Below are 25,826 nucleotides of genomic sequence, written 5' to 3'. Positions count from 1 at the left end.
TGAAAAGGCAGTCCGCAATGTAGACTAGGAATGAATGAAGAATTTTAAATGGATCTTCTCAAAAGAAATGTTGACTTTAGAAGAAGAGTTTTGCTGAATGCTGATATGATCAGAGAAAAATAAATGAAGCTGAAGAGGTTGAAGTTGAAGCAAGCCATGAGGACAACTGCATAAATATTGAAGATCTAAGATATGTCAAGCATTTATAGAAGAAAGACACCAACAACTGAGATCTATGCATGTTCTTGATTAGCATAGAGGGTATCAGACTCGGGGAGAACTTCTTCTTATATGGGGAGCTTCTCATGATGACTAGAGGTTATCATGACTTGCTAATTTTAAGAATCTTGCAAATAATAACTTTAAGGATGTTGAGTCCTCGCCAATATCTGTGTTCTAAAAGTCAGGTTGAAATTTTAAAATGAAGCAATGGTCATATATCGACACACATTTTGACGCTTTCAAATCCGGGGTTAACATTGAGGACCCGCAACACCTTTTACATACTAAATTATGCATAATTCAATAATAAAATAACCCCAATAAGCTACAAGGATCTATGATTGATGTATTATTTTATATATACAGTAAGTGCACAGTGTCTGTTGTTAGCAGAAACTAGCAAGTACGAGTTTAATTCACAAGGAGACAAGTTTCGAGGATTTTAATCTAATTACTGCAAATTATTTCTAGTGTGACAATGATTGTTGAGAATTTTTTCTAGCTTAATAATAAAAATAAATTTGTTCAAAAAATCAATTAACTAAAGTCTAGGGCAATCGGGTTCACCATGGTTACACCAAAAGGATTCCTAAGGTAAAGTGGTCATGTACCTAGAGTTTGTCAATCTCTCAAGTATTAACACTCTTGGAACATGATTACATAATAATAACTTTTAGCAATTCAACTGATCTAGTGATTAAAATAAGTATCGATATCTCTCGAGTATCCATGTTCTCAGAAATCCAATGATACTCTCACATTCACATTTATTCGGCTAACTATATGTGTGCCTCTAATTAGTACATTATCTCTTGATATATTACCATAATTGTATATAATTAGTTTATAATATTGGCTAATTATATAAACTAAGCATTAACACATATCAATCAGAATCACTTAAACTAGTCAAAAACTGTGAAAATCAAGTCATTAGAGTGGTGTAAAACGTGGTTTTCCCCTTCGCCCTAGATTACGAATACTCACTCATAATAGGAATAAAAATAAAAATAAACAATTGAGGAATTCAATAAAACATATACTAAATAATCAAAAGAGGATAAAGAAGTAACTCAAACTTATATTAGTGAAGAACAAGTATCAAAGCTAAACAAAGTTATCGAAAAGATGAGTCGAACCCTAGCTCCTAATGAAAAAATTACGCAAGTCTCTATTCTACTCTCTAGATAATAATAAAACTCCTGACTAATAATAAAATCTGATGTTATATCTAATAATCAAATTATTTTCTTATTCTAATAAAATTACAAGGGACACTACTAAACCGAATAGGATTCCTTTGTAAAAATTTGTAGCTTTTTATTTTTCTCTGTTTCTGGGCTGCTCCAGCTAGATTCTCCTTACTGGACCATCTCTGAATTAAAGAGAATTCCGTGGACTTCGCGTGGGCTGTAAGATCATCAAAATCAGACTTTTGGATCTCTAGATACGACCCAAATAGTATTTCACCCCGGATGAGACAATAATACTAATTTTCTTCTATTTTCACTCCAAAATAGAACATTTTGCTCCAAATCCCCCTAAGTATAAAATTTTTATTGTAAGCTACAATAAAAGATCAAAACCTATTAAATAAATATTTAAATCAATGCAAAACACAATAAATTTGAGGACAAAATCATCTAATATATATATATACATATATATATATAAATACATTATATCAGGGATAAGGTATGAAACAATATACAACCACTAATCAAGAACATAAAACTTTTACAAATTTTATAAATATAAAATTCACAATTCCAATTTGGAATTTCCAGACAACCCAACTGTATCTGAAAATTAAAAAATTCAACTGATGCGCTCACAAAGCTTCTACCTGAGCTGAGCGCCTAAAACTTGCCATCTTCTTGCTTATCTGCCAAGATTAGATCAACATAAAATGAATGAGCAAAAAGACTCAGCAAATAACTATGATAACAGTTCTTATCTAACAAACTTGGCATTATAAACTAACACTCGATGATTGGAACACAAGTTTAGGGTGTTCAGGATTCAGGTGGGGATTTTGGGAAGAATGGGTAACTTGGTTTGAACATTTCTATTTCAAATCTTTCCATTTTATTTGAAAATAAACTCAAAATATATTAATTTATAGAAGACACTTTGCGCAAGCAAACTAGTTGTAAATTTTGAAAAATGGGATTAGAGTGTATAACTTATAAATATGGTAGGGGTGATCATCCCGTATTGACCACCATCTGGTGATAAAGGTACCTAAGGCACTATATTGGCCTTATTAATTATCGAGAAATCTCCGGTTACATAACGCTCCGTGCTCCATATATTGGGCTGGATTGTTATTACACGACAACTTATGCCTTAAATCTTTAGAATATCGATGAAAACCTTTATACTGAAAATTCATTTATAATTTCAATTCACATTCATTTTTAAAAATAACTACCGTTCTTTGAAATCATTTGGACTCTTTCAAGTCAAAAATTATTCTTAATTCCAATTTCAGGGATTCAAATTTAAAATAAATGTATAACAAGAGAACGTGATTTAAGAAATGTAACTCAAGGGTAGGTATAGTTACTAGCATCGCATAAACAATATCGATGTGAGGATGTCAGCAAAGTATATATGTATTATCAAAACATAAATATTAGGGTAACATAGGTATTAATGAAATAAAGAATGCATATAAATAATAATGACAAGTATATAAAGAACATGTTAAATTTGACTTAATTTGTCAAATAAAATATAATAATCAATTAATGAAACTGGAGTTACAAAGATATAAATTAATTAAAAAGATTAATATATCTTAATTATACTTTAATACATTCATTATGATATTAAATTGGGCGGTTTTCTGGGGGGTGGAGGGGTGCTCATGTTGCCCATATATTGCAATATGTATCATCATAGAAAAAACACTTGAAATAAATTGTTCTTAGACATCACCAAAATTCCCAAAAATCATCTTTATTTTATTTTGTTTTTAGATTTACTCATTCAAATCTATAATAATGGTATCAGAGCTTAGCGTTGCTGCTCATCCACTTTTGTTTATGTCTCGACGACAAAGTTTGATTTACAACAAAGTTTGGTTTACGTGCTCACATCAGTTTGGGTGTTAATTCTCTCTATATTCCTTTTATGGTTATTTGTTCTTTACTTCTTTTCGTTCCATCTACCTCTTTTTATGTTTATTTTATGTTTCATCTGCTTTTCCTATCATTGACTTATCATTTCGATTATTTATCATGTTAAATTTTTTAGCTTAAGTTGTTTTATGCTCAAGCGATTAACATTTTTGCACATTCTTTTAAATTATTTTCTTGTGTTTTAATTCTCGCATATACTTACAATTTCCTAGTGCTTCCATTTATTTAATTGGTGCATGAATTTTTTATTGATTTGATTGATTACTAGTAATAATTTGGTAATGTGTGCTTGTTTTTGTTGACTGTGGGTATATAACTCTTGGTTTTAAAAGCTTGTGCTTATTTGTTTTTATATTCGGTTAATAAAACATGTATCCTAGTTAGTTTATTTTGTGATATAGTTGATATTTTTTTTTCTTTTATTTAACATGTTTCAGTGATATCATGGTATATAATCTTTATATAATTTGCTTTCGTTTATCTTTTTCTTAAGTATATAATCAAAGTTACGTTTAATTAGTACTTTGGTCTACTAGTTGTAGTGATTATTTTATATCCGTTTTCGACAATGTTCTACACTATTACCAGTTTTTTATGCCTTAGTCATGCCCATTTTCGTTCCAGTAAATTATTTTATTTCAGCTTCTTTGGAAAAGAATTAATATTTTCATTGTCATGACTTGTTAAATCTGGATGAATAAATTTGGTGTGTATTAAATTGTTAGCATCTAGTCTGTTAGGAAATGAATAACACAGAGGGGGTGAATGTGTTTTACTGTTTTTGAGCTTTTCTTGAATGTTTATGGTTGAACAAAGTAAATTAATTCTTGTAGTGAAATGTGTTCATGCAGAATTTAAGCTTGCAGAAAAATAAAGAACACAGATCTTCAAAACTCACTTAATTTTATATTAAAATTAAGACTGTTTTGCTATAAAATTTCTAGGCTCTTTGTTGATAAAGAGCTTGGCTTCTTCTTGAGAGTGTTACAAGAGATTTGATCTAAATTGTTACAACTGACTAATGACCAGTGTTAACTTTATAACTTAGTTAAATGTTGGTTTACACGGTGTGTAATAAGACATGCTATTAGCTTTTCTAAACTGTCACTTGTCATTTCTATTTATAGAAAAATAGATCTTCCATTTCTGGCTTAGCATATCTTTAGCATCCCATATTTACTTTGATATTCCTCTGTCAGTTAATCTTTACCATTGATCTTTCACATTCTTCAAGCTGCTTTTTGTAGACTTGTCAATCCAGCTGTTGGATTGTTTGTTGATTATTTATCTTGGATATTGACCTGATCTACAACTTTGTACTTTGAGATTGTACCTCGAGATCTCCAGTTTAGGTCTATAGAGCACTTGACATCTCGATAAGTATATTGGCTTATCGAGATCTCTAGTACTCAATATTGGGTTAGGCTTGTAGAGGTCTTCAGTTCTCTATAAGAGGATTTAGGCTTGTCGAGATCTCTAGTCTTCACATCTTCGCTTTGACTTATCGATAATTCTTAGTTCTCTAGTGGCTTCTTGACTTGTCGATTTCTCAGAGTTCTCTAGTCAAATTAACTTGTCGAAATCTCAAAGTCCTCTAGTGAATTTTAACTTGTTGATATCTCTGAGTTCTCTAATGAATTTTAACTTATCGATATCTCTGAGTTCTCTAGTGGAACTTGACTTATCGATAACTCGGAGTTATCAAATGAATGTAGACTTGTCGATAACTCTAAGTTCTCTAGTGAAGAAATGACTTGTCGATATCTCCAACCTTCATGTCTTCTTGACTTGTCGATATCTCACTGAGTTCTCTAGTAGCTTTCCTGACTTCTCTATAAGCCATTCTGGAGTTCTCGAATGACTTCTCTATAACATTAAATCTGTGACTTGTAGAGATCTTGACTTAGAGTATTTTTCTTCAAACAAATTTATTCAACTCCAAGCTTCTTCAAAATTCTTCTGAGGTATGATCTTCTTGATCTTCTTTCAGATAGAATTCTTAGGCTTAACACTGTTTATAGAAAAAGGCTCCAGTCTGCTCCTTTGACATTTTTACAGACTTTAACAAAATACAGACTAAGATAACAACACAACTTACTTAGGGTTGGCCCCAAGCTTAGCTGATTACCAAAAATAACAGTTCATTAATATCCTCCTTAGATCAGATATCTATTTGGCTTGCTTCATACTTTGATCAGGGACACTAATGATATTGTTATCTCAAGTGATCTTTGACATCATCACTTATATTTTACAATCTCCCCCAACTTGTTCATTATGGAATTATGTACAAGTTCTGATTGATGATGTCAAAACTCTAACTAAATGCAGAAGTTAATCTCCCCATCTTGTCTTCTTTTGTGAGTTGCATTTAGATTTACTCTCCTCTCCCCTTATCAAGAATAGACTTACTCTACTCTCCCTCTATCAAGAAAAGAATATTATTATCTGGCAACATTCATCAGCTGTTTTGGCATTTAGATATATTCTCCCCATTTTTGACATTATCTCCAGGTAGAAAGATCGAGCTAGATTTACATTGTTCAAGCTTTTGTCATTGTCCATTTACAACACTATCAGTAGCTTTAAGCTTCAGTGAGATCTGTAGTGATGAGTTCATCAACTAGAGTAGGAGTTTCACTTAGATCTGCAGAAGAAGTCTGTCAGTAACAAAAGTCCAAAGCTCTCTGTTCTTTTGAATAAGTAGTCTCACTACTTCTCACTGCACTAGTCTCATGACTTTTAAGAGTCAGAGTTTCATCACAAGGATTACTAAATCTATACACTCATCTACCTCTCCTTTTTCCAGGAAGGATCCCGCCTCTCTTATTTTTTGTTTTTCTCTCAATCTTTTCTCTCATCCTCACATGAAAGGCTCAATTGTTGTTTGACTTACAGAAATAAGAGGTGGCTGAGAAAAGTTGTCTGTGATCATATGATTAGGGGTAATCCACATAGGTCTAATCATACTCATTTCATCAAAAGAGTGAATACCAGTTTGAGGTTGTGAGGTGGATGGTTCATCGGAAACATCTGTGACCAGGGTCACAGTATAACTCACCGAATGCTCTGTGGTTTTGACAGTGTGTTGTCCTCCACTTACAGTGGGAACCTCCAATTGAATTGGAGGGGATTTAACTGGGTTACTGTCATGTACACCAGCCTCAAACCCTTGTGTGTCTTGCAACACACTAGCACTTTAAATGTGCTATACTTTCCTCTCTCATGAAAGTATTATAGGCAATTATACTTCTAGCTTCAACTGCCAAGGCAATCTCTGCTAAAGTTGTGAGGGGAGTTGTCCCTTCTTGAGGAACCTCCAATTGAATTGGAGAGGATTTAGATAGCTCCCCCTCAGGAGTACTACCCTCAAACCTTTCAGTCTGTGAAGATTGTTTTGCACATGAAGGTGCATTAGAGATATTCATGAGATCTTCAGTGAAAACTGATGAATTCCCCATGTTTGTGGTGGTTTCTTTTCTCAAACAACAAAACAACTGAAGAACATTTTTGAAGTTTTTGTCCTTTTGTAAAACAGGTTTCTTTTGAGAGTCACCTGAGTGGGATTGTGTTTGAGTTTGTGTTTGTGTTGATGTGCCTGGGTGAACTGCAGTTTGGTTTTGAAATGTTTTAGCTGCAGTTTAGCACAAATACTTGTTGATTGATTATCTGAATTTCCTGTTGTTGTCTGAATAGATTTTGTTGGACTTGTAATGCATTGAACATATGTAATCTTTTTGGAGTTTAATTAGACATATGCATTGTAAGATATTTAGTTGCAAGCATTATTGCAAAAAAGATAATAATCAATTCAGTTATAAACATATAGAAATCATGACACAGACAGAATTAAAAAAATAGAGAAGAAATTGAATTTTCATTAATAATAGAAATAAAGTACATGAAGATATAGATTTTAACAAGTGAATCATAATCCTATCTACTCTAGTTTCTGCCTCTTCTTCTCGGCCTCTATCCTCCTTGCCCGACGCTGGTATGCTCTGGACATGGAGTGTGCAAGAGAAATGATTCACTCTTACAACTCCAGAACAGCAAGGCGTTGCTGCTCAACCACCATGGCATGTCTCTCCTGCTCCAGAGAGACTTCTCCCTCAAATAATAGGAAGTTTATCTGATCGTCCCACGAGAGTTCGTCAAAGACGTCAAGTGGAACATCAAAGGGGCTGCAAACGATCCCTTTGATGCAGACTTGAAGCCTAAAAGGGTCATAATAGACCTTATTGTCAGCCAAGTGATGGGCTGGAAGATAAACACCGTTATTGAGCGTGTGGAAAACAGGGGCAGCCATTGGAGAGAGATGAACAATAAGTGAGTTTTGAGGTTAGGATATCTGTTGAGAAAGAGAGCGGTGATAAATAATGAAGGGCAAAGGGTTTGAATTTATAGAAGGAGAAAAGAAAGAAACCAAGAGACTTTTGAGTTGTCCGGTTAATAAGTGTAATAATCACGCAAACATACTTTACGAGTATCTAGACAGTTAGAAGTGACTTAACTTTCTAGTTACTATTCCCCATGCAAGTACTCAATAATCTTAGTTCACTTTCTAGGTTAACTATTCCCCATGCAAACAAACAAGTACCCCTACACAAAAAGTAACCCTTCTTATCAGCAAAATATTTCACTAGCTAACTCATCAAAACAAATATTGATAAGGAATTATTTTGAATAAATTCAAAATACATAATTAGCATATAGTCAAATAAATTTAACTATTACCAGCATTCTCAAAACATCACATATAATGTACTGGTCTACTTACATTAGACTAACATATTCCACATTTTAAAAAAAATGCAGATAAGCACGTAGATGCGTCAATAAGTCTGAGTAATAATAGACAAAATATGTCAAAAGTATTTTGCTGAACATAATTTATGAATTAAATTATTTCATTTTTTCATACTTTTTACTTCTTTTGATCTGTTATTTATTAACTTCATATATTTGGGATATGAATTAATAAATATTCAGTTTGCTTAGAATTTTGAGAAATTCCAAGTTAAAATATGTATCGAGAAGTCTGGGTATTTATAGTAAAAGTAAGTGACTTGTCGAAAAAATAGACATTTGGAGTTTGTCTATCGAGAAGTCATTTTAAGAAATGAAGTACATATCGAGAAGTCATTTTAAATTACTCTTTTAGATAACTCAAAATGACTTATCGAGATGTCAAATAAATACCCAGTTTGTCCAAAAGGTGGACTGAATTAATTCCAACTTTTATTTGAAAAAGTTCAAAATAAAATTAGAATAAATTTTCCAAAAGTATTTTACCAAAATAATTTATTAAATTAAATTATTTCAGTTCAGAGTTTTGATAAGTCAAAAATTACACTTGTGAACTCAGTGAATTAACACTACTAGAGAACTCTACAAAGACTTATCGATAAGTCATATGAAGCCTATCGAGAAGTCACTCGAGAAGTCAGTAATTGACTTATCGAACTTATCAAGGACTCACTCGAGAAGTCCTAAAATGACTTGTCGAGAAGTCAATTGACTTATCGAGAACTCAGTTCTCTATATACTTTTGGTTTTTGTAATTCTGCCTTGTGTTAATTTTACATATTGAGAATGTAAATTAACAACTGAGCAGTTTACTTAGAATTTGAAAAATTCCAAGTTAAATTTGAATTTGAAAAACAAATATGCAGAGATTTCTGAAATATTTATAATTCATATTTCAGTTAATATCCAATTAAATCAAATTAATATTGACTTACTGATGATTAATCTGCTGCAAAATATTAGTTGAGTTCTTGCCTTAGGATAAAGAATTAAACATTCCAATTTCACTTACAAGTCTAGTGAAAGTTGCTTCATCCAAAGGTTTAGTAAAAATGTCAGCCAATTATTTATCTGTTGGTACAAAAATGAGCTCAATGATACCATTTGTAGCATGTTCTCTAATAAAATGGTACCTAACATCAATGTGCTTTGTCCAAGAATGATTAACTGGATTAGCTACTACAGATATAGCAATGGTATTGTCACACATAATAGGAATTTTGTGTAACACTAGGCCATAATCCATTAGCTGATTTCTAATCCAAAATACTTGAGCATAACAACTTCCCACAACTATGTATTCAGCTTCAGCTGTAGAAGTTGATACAGATTGTTATTTCTTGCTATACCAGGATACAAGTCTTTGTCCAAGAAATTGACATCTTCCACTGGTACTCTTTCTGTCAACCCTGCATCCAGCAAAATCTGCATCTGTGTAACCAACAGCTTTAAAACCAGTACCCTTAGGATACCATAATCCCAAGTTTGGAGTTCCCTTCAAGTATCTGAAAATCCTCTTCACATCCATCAAATGTGATTCTTTTGGATTGACTTAAAATCTTGCACATAGATATGTTACAAACATGATGTCTGGTCTACTTGCTGTTAAATAAAGTAATGATCAAATAATCCCTCTATAGCTTGAGATATCTATACTCTTGCCCTTTTTATCTTCATCCAACTTTGTTGCAGTAGACATAGGTGTAGATGCATGTGAACAATCAACCATTCCAAACTTTTTCAATAGATCATTGACATATTTAGTTTGGATGATGAAGATACCATCACTTATTTGATTGACTTGATGTCCAAGGAAGTAACTCAGTTCCCCCATCATACTCATTTCATATTCACTTTGCATAAGCTTGGAGAATCTTTGGCAAAGCTTCTCATTAGTAGAACCAGAGATGATGTCATCCACATAAATCTGAACTAGGATCATATCTTCACCATGTTTCTTGTAGAAGAGAGTCTTGTCTATGGTTCCTCTAGTAAAACCATGTTTCAGTAGAAAATCTGATAGTGTGTCATACCAAGCTCTAGGTGCCTGTTTTAGTCCATATAGAGGCTTGAGTAACTTGTACATAAAATTTGGAAATTTTGGATCTTTAAAGCCAGGTGGTTGTTGCACATAAACTTCTTCTTCTAGCACACCATTCAGAAAGGCACTTTTGACATCCATTTGATACAATTTAAAGTTTGAATGTGCAGCAAATGCTAGGAAAATTCTTATAGCTTCAAGTATTGCAACTGGAGCAAAAGTTCCATCATAATCAATTCCTTCTTCTTGTTAGTAGCCTTTTACAACTAACCTTGCTTTGTTTCTGGGAATTATACCATTTCTTATTTTTGAACACCCATTTTGTTCCAATAATACTTCTATTCTTAGGTGCAGGAACTAATTTCCGGACTTTGCTTCTTTCAAACTGATTCAGTTCTTCCTGCATGGCAGATATCCAGTCAGGATCCAGAAGAGTTTCATCAATTTTTTTAGGTTCTACTTGAAACAGAAAACATGCATGTAGGCACTCATTAGCAGTTGCACTCCTAGTCCTCACACCAGCAGTATGATCACCAATAATTGCATCTCTAGTGTGACTCTTATCCCACTTCCTCGTATGAGTTTGTTGACTTGTGCCTTCATTATTTTCTTCATTGTTGGTATGACTGCTGGATCCTTCTTCTCTTTCTCCCCCTGAGTTTGTGCTCTCAAATTCAGGTGTTTGAGATGAGTTTCCATTTTCATGATTTTTCTGTTGAGTAGTCTCTTCATTTAATGTCTGTCGTGCATCAACTTCATATTCTCCATCAGAGTCACTATAAATGTTGAGGTTTTCAAATGCCAAGGCTTCAGCTTCATTATCATCAAGGCATTTCAAGCCCAAAGGTCACATCTGTGCTCTCCATAATCTTATTTTGATCAATCACATAAACTTTGTAGGCTGTTCTTTCCAGTGAATAACCCATAAAATTGCTTCAAAAACCTTTGAGTCAAATTTTCCCACATATTCAGAGTTGTCTTTCAGAATGTAACACTTGCTTCCCAACACATGAAGATGCTTTACAGTAGGCTTCCTCTTAGACATGATTGAGTATGGTGACTTGCCATGTGCCTTGTTAATGAGATATCTGTTCTGAGTGTAACATGCAGTGTTAACAGCCTCTTCCCAGAAACTTGTTGGCAACTTGGCATCTTGCAGCATTGTCCCGACAGCTTCAACCAATGTTCTATTCTTTATCTCAACTACTCCATTTTGTTGAGGTGTCCTGGAAGCTGAGAATTCTTGAATAATGCCTTTGCCTTTGTAGAATTCACTTAATATAGCATTTCTGAATTATGTTCCATTGTCACTTCTCAATCTTTTCACACAATTATAATCTTCAGCCTGTTTTTCTATCTTCTTGATGTGCTCAATTATGATGTGTGGAGAAATCATCCACCATCACAAGTGCATATTTGTTCCTTGAAATTGATAAGACATTTACTGGCCCAAATATGTCCATGTGAATAAGTTACAAGGGTGCACTTATAGGAATTCACAGTTTTTGACTTGTGACTAGATCTTTTCATTTTTCCTTTCTGACAAGCTTCACAAACTTCAACTTGAGCAAATTCCAGTTTGGACATGTCTCTTACTAACTCCTTTTTGACTAAGGTGTTAATTGCCTTGAAATTCAAGTGAGACAGTTTCTTATGCCATAGTTTGCTTTGTTCTTATGATGCCTTGGTGTAGAAGCAGCAAATACCATCCTTATTTGTTGAGTCCAAGTCTGCAACAAATAAGCTTCCTTTCCTTGCTCCTTTCAGAGCAACTTCACCAGTTTTCTTGCTGGTAAAAGTACATTCTTCTTTGTTGAATAGAACTTCAAAGCCTTTGTCTGTAAATTGGCTAACACTGAGAAGATTCACTTCAAGATAAGCTACTAGTGCTACATCATCAATGACAACATTTTCAGAAACAATCTTGCCATATCCCATTGTGAATCCTTTGTTGTTGTCTCCAAAGGTCACCAATGGGTCAGCTTTCTCCTCAAACTGTGATAGCAGGGCCTTATCACATGTCATATGTCTGGAACATCCACTGTCAATGATCAATATGACTTTCTTCACTTTGCCTGCACATAATGATATTTAGTTGTGTTTAGTGACCCAAGAAGTGTTGGGTACTTTCTTCTTGTTAAGTGATTTGGCAGAAGTAGAGTGAGTTGTTTCAGATAAAATAGAGTTCAATGATTGTTGTGCTTTTTTCCTTTCTGATGTAGACTCAATTTTTATTTCTTTAAGGTCTACTCTCAGTTTGCGGCAACTCTTCATCACTTTCAAGTTGCAAGGGATGCAGTCAAACTTATCACAGAATGAGCAGGGATCATTTAAATCTGCTTCATTGTATTTGCAAGCTCCTTCAGTTGGCTTACTAACAACCTTTTTAGAAAGGTGAGTTAGATGATTTGCAGAGCCACATTTTTCACACTTCTTTCCAGGAGCATCTGCAACATAAGCCATATCATTGCTTTTATTTACCCTATTCTCCCATTTTTATTTTTCTTCTTCCTTCTTGCATCTTTAATCTTTATTTCTTTGACAGGAGTCTTGGTGCTTTGATTGTCCATGAGATTTTCTTCAGCCATGGAAGATTGAGTTGAATTTGCATTTTTCTTTTCATTATCCTCATCTGCAATTTCTTGCTTGATGATTAATTCTTCTCCACTGATGTTTACTTCATAAGCCTTGAACACAGGTGACCCGACCTTTTTCAGCATTGCTGGAACATTTTTATTCTCTGTTATTTTTCCTTTGTCCCTTATGTTTTTCTTTTTGCTGTTCAATGCATCATAATCAAGAATAATAGCAATGTTTACACATGGTTTGTTTTTCTCATGGTACTGACCAACCAATTCAAATACATTTTTGAAGGACTTCAACTTTACTTCATTTTTCTCCAGTTTTTCCCTTAGCACAACCTCAATCTCATTTGCACACTTGAGCTTGTTCTTCAGATAACCATTTTCTTGTTTCAGGGCTTCAAGTTCCACTATCAACAATTTAGTTCCTTGTTTTTCATTCTCAAGCTTCTCATTTAACTTTGTTAATCCGCTAACTTCTTCATTAGCAACAACCATGCTTGTGTGGATGTGAAAAATTTATGTGCTCATCTTCTCAACAGTTTCCTTATATTGATTCATATTTAAATCAGTGGAGGTAAGAGTTGGTACATGTGATTTAGATGAGGATGATTCTCCTTGCTCCAAGGCCATGAGTGCATAGTTTCCAAGTTCTTCATCTTCATCATTTTCAGAGTCATCCCAACTTTTACCTTCGGCAATATGAGCTTTTCTTTGCTTTGCTGTTTACTCAGAAGAGCTTCATACTTTGCTTCAAATTCAAGATAATCTTTATCTTTCTTTGCCTTCTTGGGTTTCCTGCATTCTATAGCAAAGCGTCCTAGTTCAAAACAATTGAAGCACCTTATCTTAGATCTGTCAACAGATCCAGTTTTGTAGCCATTCTTGCTATCAGAATTTTACTTCCCTTTTTCCTTCCAGCTGCTGACTTTGTTGAAAGATTGTCCTTTATTCTTGAAGTATCTTGGCTTCTTTACTCTAATATTAGAGAATTTCCTAGCCAAATAGGTCATTGACTTATTTAGCTCATCCAGTTCTTCAAGAGTATAGAACTCATCTTTTTCCAATTCCAGAATGACTTGTTCCTGTGAATCATTTGTTCTTTGCTCACTTGTTGAGGAAACTAGAGTTTGAGATCTTGGTTCATCATTGGATGTTTGACTTTCATTTACAATTAAAGCACTTGAGCCATCCACAACATGTCCTTGACCAGATCTCAATGATGGCCTTTGAATCATCTCTAGTTCATATGTTTTGAGAATTCCATATAGAACTTCCTGTGTTATTCAGCTTAATTCTCTCCCTTCCCTGATTGCTGAGATTTTCTATTCCAAATGATCCAGGAAGAGTAAGCAAGAACTTTAGATTTACTTCTTCAGCTTCATATTATTTTTCATGAAGTTGCAAGTCATTTATCAGCTTATTGAATCTTTCAAACGCATCAGACGCGTCAATAATGATTTCCTTTGGCTTAGCCATAAAACCCTCATATTGTGATATCAGTATCCTTCTTTGATTTGATCTAACTTCCTCAGTTCCCTCACAGAGTATCTCAATCTTTTCCCATATTTGCTTTTTCCCATAGAGTGGATTGGCCATCTTGATAAATAACATTATTTTCTTTTTCCAAATAGTGTAGTTAGCTTTGTCAAAGGTAGGAATTTTGATGCTACTGATTTTCTGTGTATTCATTCTTCCAAGATCTTGAATTTGTTTACTTTCAGATTTGGCTCTGATACCACTTGTTAGGAAATGAATAACACACAGATGGGGGTGAATGTATTTTACTATTTTTGAGCTTTTCTTGAATGTTTATGGTTGAATAAAGTAAATTAATTCTTGTAGTGAAATGTGTTCATGCAGAATTTAAGCTTGCAGAAAAATAAAGAACACAGATCTTCAAAACTCACTTAATTTTATATTAAAATTAAGACTATTTTGCTACAAAATTTCTAGGCTCTTTGTTGATAAAGAGCTTAGCTTCTTCTTGAGAGTGTTACAAGAGATTTGATCTAAATTGTTAAACTGACTAAGGACCAGTGTTAACTTTATAACTTAGTTAACTGCTGGTTTACACAGTGTGTAATAAGACATGCTATTAGCTTTTCTAAACTGTCACTTGTCATTTCTATTTATAGAAAAGTATATCTTCCATTTCTGGCTTAGCATATCTTTAGCATCCCGTGTTCACTTTGATCTTCCTCTGTCAGTTAATCTTTACCATTGATCTTGCACATTCTTCAAGCTGCTTTTTGTAGAATTGTCAATCCAGCTGATGGATTGTTTGTTGATTGTTTATCTTGGATATTGAACTGATCTGCAACTTTGTACATTGAGATTATACCTCGAGATCTCCAGTTTAGGTCTATAGAGCACTTGACATCTCGATAAGTATATTGGCTTATCGAGATCTCTAGTACTCAATATTGGGTTAGGCTTGTAGAGGTCTTCAGTTCTCTATAAGAGGATTTAGGCTTGTCGAGATCTCTAGTCTTCACATCTTCGCTTTGACTTATCGATAATTCTTAGTTCTCTAGAGGCTTCTTGACTTGTCGATTTCTCAGAGTTCTCTAGTCAAATTAACTTGTCAAAGTCTCAGAGTCCTCTAGTGAATTTTAACTTGTTGATATCTCTGAGTTCTCTAGTGAATTTTGACTTATCGATATCTCTGAGTTCTCTAGTGGAACTTTACTTATCGATAACTCAGGGTTCTCTAATGGATGTAGACTTGTCGATAACTCTGAGTTCTCTAGTGAAGAAATGACTTATCGATATCTCCAACCTTCATATCTTCTTGACTTGTCGATATCTCAATGAGTTCTCTAGTAGCTTTCCTGACTTCTCGATAAGCCATTCTGGAGTTCTCGAATGACTTCTCTATAATATTAAATCTGTGACTTGTAGAGATCTTTACTTAGAGTATTTTTCTTCAAACAGATATATTCAACTCCAAACTTCTTCAAAATTATTCTGAGGCATGATCTTCTTGATCTTCTTCCAGATAGAAATCTTAGGCTTGACACTGTTTATAGAAAAAGGTTCTAGTCTGCTCCTTTGACATTTTTACAGACTTTAAGTGTTATAAGTACAAAATACAGACTAAGATAACAACACAACTTACTTAGGGTTGGCCCCAAGCTTAGCTGATTACCAAAAATAATAGTTCATTAATCTCCTTCTTAGATCAGATGTCCATTTGGCTTGCTTCACACTTTGATCAGGGACATTAATGATATTGTTATCTCCAGTGATCTTTGACATCATCACTTATATTTTACATAGTCTTTCATAATTGATTATTAGTTTTTTTTTCAATTCTCCTCACATATGCTTGTTCAACTTTGTGTTTAGTTTGAAAACAAAATGAGAGAAATTATGCGCTACCTTTTTATATCCATGTGCTAGTCTATATAGTTGTTTATTTGATTTTTTAACATTGATTATTGTATTGTTACATATATTGGTTCTATTTTCAAATCTTATTTTATTTTTTGGCTAAATATTAGACTATTGCAATTTTTTTATTAGTTCTCTTGCATATTGATTGCACGCTTAAATTTTAGACAATTTTTTGAAGTAATGTAGGCTTAGCCCATTTTTTTGTATCTGAGATTTATGATATGTTTGATAATAATTTTTTTTTAGATACTGACAATTGTCTGGCAGAGGCGGATGCACGTCACGGCCCTTGAGGTCACGTGCCCCCGCTTTTATTAAAAAAAATAGTTTTCATGTAGGACTCACAAATCAAACAACACCATCATATAAAAACTTACCCTTGTGCCCCTAGTTTCTAGTTTTAAATTTGTAAGTTAAATCCACGAAGTACCACCCATTTACCTGGATAGCAAATGAGTACATGCTAATATTGATGGAAATCTAACTTCTTAAACCAAATATGTGTTGTTTGTAAATATTGGCTAAATATTACAAAATTTTAAAAAATACATTTAATTTTATAATTAATTTAAAAATTATAACCAGATATTTGTACGGTGCCCCCGGGAGGTAAACCTCCTGGAACCGCCACTGTTGTCTGGAACAAGGATAATTGGAAAAAGTAGATGGTGTTCGTTACTTTTATAGAACCGAGAAATGAATAATTTCAAGATAAAATCAGAATTTGGTTGAATATACCATACCGTATAAGATGAATTTTTACTAACTTTTGAAAAGGAGAGTATTACGAAAAAGAAAATTCCGAGACAATGCGTATTTCGTGAAAGTATGAGTCTCGTAAATTATTTAAAAGAATTTTCTACAGTAAATTTTTAGTTGTGCTAGAAAGCAAGTGAAATTTGGTAAGAAAAAAGAAAATTATTGTGCATAAATAGGAACCTATCTTGGAAGAGACGATGTTGTATTAAAAGATTGTAGTGGTGCTCGGAATAGAGAGCAAGTTAAACGTCAACTTATTTGTGTGGTTAAATACAATATTGGTTATTTGACCAAAGATATAAATTTTCACCGAAGTGAGTGATTGTTTTGTGTGTATGTGTGATATATAGTGAAGAATTTTATATGTAGACACATATATATAACTATTCGATGAGGTCAGAAAATTTTAAGTTATGGATTAAATCCATAAAAGTTGAAATTGATTTTATGGAATTGAAATAAATGTGAGAGTTGTTTGTTCTTTCTAAGTATAGAAAATTCACAAGTTTGTAAGTGAATTTTTTAAAGAAAATATAAGACTAATAATTTGATTTTAAATTTGAAACTCGTCTATTTGCGAATTATTATATAAACTATATTTTTTTAAAAAATGTGGAAGTTTGTTTTAAAAGTTTTTTTTTGAATTAGACAATTATGTATGTATTTTGAAAAGTGGGAGTTTGTTCTGAAAATATTTTTAGTGAAATTTTATATATTCGGGAAATTCAGATTATGGAATAGAATATATTCGAATGTTGATTTCGGAATAGGAAAAGTAATTGAATCAAATGCTTAATCATTTTTGGGTGCAGAGTTACTGTAGTTCTGCGACAATCCCATTAGGAATAATGATAAAAATAATTAACGCGAAAAACATAAATACTTAATGTATGATATGCGCAAGTGGTCGGAATTTCGATATTTTTTGTAATCAATTGATTTGAATTGACATATTTAGTGAGTGTTATATGTAAATGAAAACAATTTTTGATTGAGGCCAGCAAGAGGCTGTAAAGACGATCATGATCAAGTACTTGAAGAGTACGTTGTACAAATGAATTATTAGATAGACGTGCCTGAATTTGTGGGTTATTGCGGTGTAAGCATCGAATGTTATATTGATAATACGAATTCAATTTTGGGACCCCAATTTAATTTTGAAAGTAAGAAATTTAAATACGTTGGGGGTAAAAATAAAAATGTATTATACATTATCACCAGTCATAAATTTGAGAAACTATTTTATATTATTATTTTTATTAAATTTTGGGATGTTAAGTTGATGACATGGTTGGTATTTTGTAGAAGTATTTGGCAACACTCATGAGTTATGCTAGTTTAACTAGACTTAGAAATATACGAGTCTTTATAAATTGAGTCTTTATAAATGGGATGATAAACGTATAGAGTGAATAATACATTCTAGAATTATAAACTCCGAAAATGGTGGGAGTCACGGATAATATTTGACAAATATGTCAAGCGCGAGATGTTATATTTCAATTAATTTTTCAAATAAAATATAATGATCAAAATTGGAGTTACAAAGATATAGATTAATTAAAAAGATTAATCTATACTATATTATAATAACCGGAATGTGGTATAATTTGGTTCAACGATTATTCCCTAATTTTGGTTATTAAAAAAATAAATAAATAGTATTATATATCCGCTAAAATACTAAATTATTAAATTACCACACACATGGTCTACTTATCCTACTAAACTACAATCACAACTTATCCTATTATTAAAAAAAGAAATAAATAGCGTTATATATATGTTAAACTACTAAATTGTTAAACTACTAAATTGTTAACCACTAAATATAGTATACTTATCCTACTAAACTTTTGTACCATATATACTATACTTCACTTATACTATACTATAATTCCATCTATATTATACTATAATACCCAGAATGTGGTATAATTTGGTTCAACGGTTATTTCCTAATTTTGGTTATTAGGAAAGTAAATAAATAGTTTTATATATCCGCTAAACTGCTAATTGTTAAACTATCGCATTTAGACTACTTATTGTACTAAACTACGACCACAACTTATTCAATTATTAAAAAATAAATAAATAGTGATATATATCTGCTAAATTACTAAATTCTTAAACTACCGGAAATATTCTACTTATTATACTAAACTACCGGAATTATTCTACTTATTATACTAAACTACGACCACATGTTATCATGTTATTTTTATTATAAATTTATAATTATTATATATTTAATAAATAGTTTAAAATTATAATATAACCGGATAAATAAGAAATTTAAATAATTACGAGAATCCGTGCATCGCACAGGATTTAAGTTAGTATAACATAATAATCGGAATGAAGTATATTTTGGTTCAACAGTTACCCCAAATTTTGGTTATTAAAAAAATAAATAAATAGTGTTATATATGCGCTAAACTACTAAATTATTAAAATACTACACATGGTCTATTTATCCTACCAAACTACAATCACACTTTATCCTATTATTAAAAAAAGAAATAAATAGCGTTATTATCCGTTAAACTATAAAATTATTAAACCATTAAATATAGTATATTTATCCTACTAAACTACGACCACATGTTATCCTATTATTTTTTTATAAAATTATTATTATTATTATATATTTATATAAATATTTTAAAATTATAATATGACGGGATAAATAAAAATTTAAAATATTAACGATAATATTTTGGTTCAAAGATCATTCCTCTATTTTAATTATTAAAAATAAAAATTAATAGTGTTATACACATGCTAAACTACTAAATTACTATATTACTTAGTCTCTTTATCACTTTAAACAACAACCAAAACATATCATACTAAATTATGATTATATCTTCTTTCTAATTCTTTTAGTATTTTTATTAAAAATCTATAATTATTATATATTTATATAAATATATTAAAATTTATATATAATTTGGATAAATAAAATTTAAAATATATTTAATTATTAACGGAACTCGTGCATCCCACGGGATTTAAACTAGTATATCTTAATTAGGCATGTCAGTGGAGGGAAAATCCGATCCGACCCGAGGTCATTCTAGTGGATATGGATCGACCTATTAAAAAACCGATCTAAGATCCGATCCAATAAGAAAAATTCGATTATAAATGGAGCGGATATGAATTTAAGCCGATCTGATTCGTTAATAACACGATCTGATTTTTTTATGTATATAATATGTATATATATATTACTAAAAATATTTTTTAATAATTCTAATTTTAAACATATTATCCTCAAATCAAGTCCCATATTTATATTTCGTTAGGTTCAATCTTTATATTTCAGTCCATTTCTATAACCCTAGTTCTTTTACATTTTAGAGCCGTATAACCCAAATCTCAATTCCTGTAATACTTTCATTTCGCAACATCAATTTTTTTCATTGTTAAAATTAAAATATTGTACAATCCAATAGTATGTTTGTTTAAAAAGCGAATTTTAATTCGTAATTTATCTTTGGACTTTTTTGTTTTTTACTTGTATTTTAATATTTTTCGGAATTGTCAATTTTAGATAGATATTGTAATAATTTAAGTTAAAACATATATATACATAAATGGAGCAGATATCTGATCTGAAATCTGTGATTTGAACGGATCCAGATATAGATCGACCTATAAAAATCCGGAACCGATCCGAATCTGAATTCAAAAAAATAAATGGATGTAGATATGGATTTAGGTCGATCCGATCCAAACTTGATCCATTGACCTAATCTTAATTGTATTTTAATACATTTATTATGATAGTAAATGGGGCGGTTACTTTTGGGAGGGACGGTTGCTCATGTTACCCATATATTGTGATGTGTATCATCATGAAAAAAACACTTGAAATGACTTGTTCTTGACATCACCGGAATCCTCAAAAATCTTCTCTATTTTATTTTGTTTTTAGATTTACTCACTCGAACTTATAACAGGTTAGTAACAAGGGTGTTGAAGTTTCAGGGATAACAATATCATATTATCTCTTTCGATTTCTCTAACATTTCCTATCATATATCACTTCACATAGTTACTTGGCTCAAAAAATTTCTTTCTTAACCAGTAAATGACAATTGTCACTTAGGGTAGGACAACTTTTATTTATAATAGAAGTTGAATATTATAAAAAAAAAACTTTTAAGGATAGTCTTACAAATTTTCAGTTTTTTTTATAATATTCAATGCGTTTTTATGTTTTATATTTAAATATTAATTATTAAAAATTACAATTATATAGAATTATTAGATATATTTATTATGACTTATAGAATATAACAATGATAATGAACTGTTATTATATTTAAATAATTTCTCAGATAATAAAATCCATTTATAAGTAAAAAAATAAAACAAAAGAAAAATTATTAGAATTCATAAATTTTATTAATTTTATGTACCAAACGATATTATTCATTTAAAATTCAAATATTTTAATCACTTAGAAATTTTAACAATTTGGATTTTTTTTATCCAGATTTGTCAAATGACCATAAGAACATAACTTAATATCTTAATCACAAGTTACTAGATAAAAAAACTCTCGGAATTATTTTTACAATCACAAAATAATAAATATAATACTTCCATAATTTCATCAAAATAAATCAATTTAATGAAATTGTGCAAACAGGGCCGGTTATGTTTGGGCCTAATTCCAACTTTTTGTACACATGTTACATAATGGGCCTTACGACAAAGGGCTCTAATTACAAATTTTTGAGAAACACAAATAAGAATTTGCTGAAAGAAATATTACAACCTCAATTCCTTACATCTGAAAAAAACCCTAGAACAGAATCACTGACCGGAGAAAAAGATGGAAGCAATGAACATGCCTGTCGGAATTGGAGAAGAAGAGATAGCAGTTGGTTGCATATTAGCTATTAAGACAACATTGGGTGATGAATTTGAGGGTCAAGTTCTTACCTTTGATCGTGTTTCCAACATTCTGGTACTTCAAGATTCTGTTAGTGCTGGTGGGGTTTTGAAATCTGGTAATGGTAGGAGAAATATTAGGATGTTGAAGGCTAATTTTATTAAGGATGTTACTTTCTTGGGTCAAGCTGATGAGGATCCTCTTGATGTTAGCAAGTGTTTTCTTGATCTTAATACTCTTAATTCTAAAGAACAGTCTGCTATTAGGTAGCTCTCTCTCTCTCTCTCTCTCTCTCTCTCTCTCTCCTTCTCTCCCCCCCCCCTTCTCTCTCTCTCTCCCCCTTCCTCCCCCCCTCTCTCTCCCACCCCCTTCTCTCTCTCCCCCCTCCTCTCTCTCTCTCTCTCTCTCTCTCTCTCTCCCCTCTCCCTATCTCTCTCTCCCTCTCCTATGTAATGTTACGTTTCAATTTAGGCGGGAGCCCCTCTTGTTTATCTCTCAGCATACATTGTCATACTATCAAATTGTCTAACATGTAATTTGTGTATATTTATGCAAATAAGTGAATTCTAGTTGTTTATTACTGAATAATATTTGTGAATTTATTTAGTGAATCTCGTAAGGTAGTAAAGTTTATGGTTTGGAATGTTTAGTGAAGTTTGTGGTTTGGAATAGTTTGTAGTAGAAATTGGCACTACATTTGTGTGCAATTATATGATGATGATATTGATTTGATGGGGAATGCTTTGCAGGCAAGCAGAGATAGATTCTGAGAGGATTGGGGTTGGTGTCTCTCCCGAGGCTCAGAGCATATTTGATGCTTTGTCGAAAACGTAATGCACTACATTCTACTCCCTTCTTTCTTTGCTTCTTCAGTTTTAACTTTCGTTAAATCTAGAATGCTTTTAGTTGATTATGGTATATGTTTATGTTATAGCTTTTTGGGCATAATTTAAAGTTGTACATATAGTACATTGCATAAAAATGATGTGATGATGATCAAAAGTATTGCATTACAACTCTATACTCGGAACTTTAGTACTTGCAAACCGGAACAGGATTCTATTCCAATTCAAAAGCCATTTTTATGAATTCCAGTTCAAAACTCTGTTTATGAATGAGAAACTACTAAATGATAACTTGCAAACCAATATAAGCCATGTCAAATTATATAATAGGAATAAAATTAATATTTTTAATATTTAGTTAAACACCTGATTCACATCGTGGAAACTTAGGTCACACCTAGGTGTCTTTTCTTGCCAAGTTTGTGTACCCCATTAAATTCAAGAAGGGTTGGAGAGTGGAGACTGCACATGATTTATTACCTTTCCTTCTAGGAGCCGCTTTGACATCTATGTTGCTGATTACATGCAGAAGGCATTCTCTTTTCAGGAATTTGTATCACCCATTTTAGATTTAGTCTTCAGTAGTTGTTAATTGAGTCAAATTTATAAATCAAAATTGTATTATTGACTGCAATATGAAACTCAACTGAAGCAACAATCTGATAGTCCAATGAATATACATTACACGTGTAAGTAGACGCATACCATTTCAATTCTCATCTCTTTTTTTTATTGCTGCGAAATATTAGCCGATGGGTCTTTCAATAAAGATTAATATATTATCAAAGCTATAATTTTGAGCTCAGGGTCGTGGTTGTTCAAAGCCATCAGAAAAGCTGAACCTTTTAGTGCTCTACTCTCTCAATGACATTGTAGCCAAAACAAACATTTTTCATTGCCAATTTCATAAAATATGATTTGCATATTTGCTGCATGTCTAATATCTAGCTTAGAGTTGAGGTTCCTCTAACGATGCTTGTTACAAAATTTTATTTTTTGTATCATGTTCATGTTATTTCATTTCTTATTGCTTTCTTGATTTTACTGTTGTGAAATATTAGCTGATGGGTCTTTCATGGAAGAATAATACAAAGAATCACAGCTATAATCTTGAGCTCAGAATTGTGGTTTCTCAAAGCCATTAGAAAAGCTGAACCTTTAAGTGCTCTACTTCGGCAATAGCATTATAGCCACAATAAACATGTTCATATAATTTGATTTACGTATTTGCTGCATATCTAAATCTGGCTTGGAGTAGACTATAATCTGATGATACTTATTTACCTAACATTTTTTATCATGTCGTGTCGTTGTTACTAAAGAGGTAGGGTAAAAAATGCTCAATGTAGGATTTTCTAAAACCCTAAATTTTAAATTCCTTTATTTTATTTGATGTTATTGACCATTTCATCAGGCTACCAGTGCGGTGGGACAAGACTGTCATAGTGGTAATGAATGAGGTTCGTGTTAGCAGTCCGTATACCTCTGAACGCGTTACTGGCGGAACTCCTGCTGCCAATGAGCGAGTGAGGAAAGTGGTAGGATAAATCCTTATTGTTAAATGATGGTGGAATATATTGAGAAATTTACCCTTTCAGTCTGTCTATCTATTCCTGATATTGCTAACTGGTTATCTTTCTATTTATAGCTCGAACTTGAAAGGAAAAGACTGCAAAACCGTGGTCCTGCTTAATAATGAAGTTATTGCCTTTGGGTTTCAAAACTTGCCAAGGAGAGCTCCTTCGGTTATGTGATTGTTATGTGAGGGGCACTGGGAGGGCCATGTTATGTAAGTTGTTCGCAACTGTGCACTGAGAGGACTACAGTTTGTTGCTTATTGGTGAAAAAGAATATTAAGCTCAACAATTAAAATTTCAGTTTTTAATTGTAATTGATTGTGGATTGGGCACGATAAAACTACTTGTCAGTGACTAAAGTAGTAACAACCATGGCCACAGTCTTCAGTTGTTCATGTACCCTTGTTATGGTCTTGTTCAGTTCTTATAGTATCTTCAAATGCTTGACCAGAGAAGTATTACATATTAACTGGTTTCTGTTACTTTTTGGAGTTGTGTAAAGTTAGAGTTTCATCCGACTACAATAAAATCTGCTTTAATAGATTACTTGGTGTTTATGAACATAACTTCTCTTTAATTGTTGGGATACTCGAGTGAAACCGATAACATAGTGAAAAACAAAGTAGTCTGGAAATGATCCCTTGTACAAGAGTCTGTTTGTTTAGGCTTAAAATTGAGAGCCTTAAGTGAGTTTTAATTTTAAATTGAAAATTAAGTGTTTGTGTGATAAGTTAAAAATTAATTTAAAATTAAAGAAAACAAAATTATGAGAAATCTCGTTTTGTTAGAGAGACTTTTTTCGACCATCTTATTTTTTTCAATATAATTTTATTTGATAAGAATTGTCATCATCATTTAGACGGACAATTTATTTAATATATTTTATTATTAATATTTTTAATAATGTATAAACTACACATAATACAAAATACCCAAACTCATATTAATTTGAGATTTCCACTTTATTAAAGCATCTCCAACCACACTCATCTGTTAGGTATATTTGTTAACGTGCCATCTATTTTAGCTATTGTCTCAATTTTTGGTCACTCCAACGTAGCCACTTATGTAAAATTATAGCTATAGGTTTTGATCTTCTATATTTGTTGATTCTCTTACTGTCCTCTATATAATTCCACGTCATTTCCCTTATTTTTTTTAATTTCCTCAAACCCTAAATGTGTATCTATAACTCTTTTTTTCATCGTATTACTATTTTTATTTTTATGTAATGTCAATGGTGTGTGAAAATAGGTTTGTAAAGCTAATCGATAAGTAGATGTGTACATGTATATATTATATAATATTATAATATAAAAATTATTTATACATGTTCATCATTATTTTATTATATGTATAGATGCACTATTTATATTTTTATTTAGAACATAATAAATATTATGTAATATTAAGTAAAAAAATGTTATTTTATTGTTAACTAAAATTATAAAAATTCTAATATAAAAGATATGTTTTGGTCATCATATATTTTTATTTATATGTAGTAATGTTTGTTAATCCTTTTTTTCATTTATTT

At 31.8% G+C, this 25,826-nt stretch overlaps 1 protein-coding gene across 1 annotated transcript; it reads left to right on the top strand.

Annotated features, from left to right (window-relative positions):
* Window positions 1-21,716: 21,716 nt before the first annotated feature.
* On the top strand, window positions 21,717-24,758 carry LOC141663596 (uncharacterized). The gene is made up of 4 exons (XM_074469379.1): window positions 21,717-22,133; window positions 22,617-22,697; window positions 24,127-24,250; window positions 24,361-24,758. The coding sequence occupies exons 1-4, from the start codon at window positions 21,808-21,810 to the stop codon at window positions 24,403-24,405; spliced, it is 576 nt and encodes a 191-aa protein (XP_074325480.1). The 5' UTR covers window positions 21,717-21,807; the 3' UTR covers window positions 24,406-24,758.
* Window positions 24,759-25,826: the final 1,068 nt, after the last annotated feature.

This window comes from Apium graveolens, chromosome 6 (genome assembly GCF_009905375.1).
Source record: "Apium graveolens cultivar Ventura chromosome 6, ASM990537v1, whole genome shotgun sequence".
Taxonomy (NCBI): Eukaryota; Viridiplantae; Streptophyta; class Magnoliopsida; order Apiales; family Apiaceae; genus Apium; species Apium graveolens.
Note: the sequence above shows the minus strand (reverse complement) of the source record. Positions and strands in the feature narration are given on the sequence as shown.

Excerpts from the sequence above, each read along its gene's own strand:
- LOC141663596 (XM_074469379.1), top strand. The coding sequence starts at position 21,808 with ATGGAAGCAATGAACATGCCTGTCGGAATTGGAGAAGAAGAGATAGCA. Across the intron at positions 22,698-24,126 it reads TTTGATGCTTTGTCGAAAAC|GCTACCAGTGCGGTGGGACA; the intron begins GTAATGCACTAC and ends CCATTTCATCAG. Across the intron at positions 24,251-24,360 it reads ATGAGCGAGTGAGGAAAGTG|CTCGAACTTGAAAGGAAAAG; the intron begins GTAGGATAAATC and ends TTCTATTTATAG.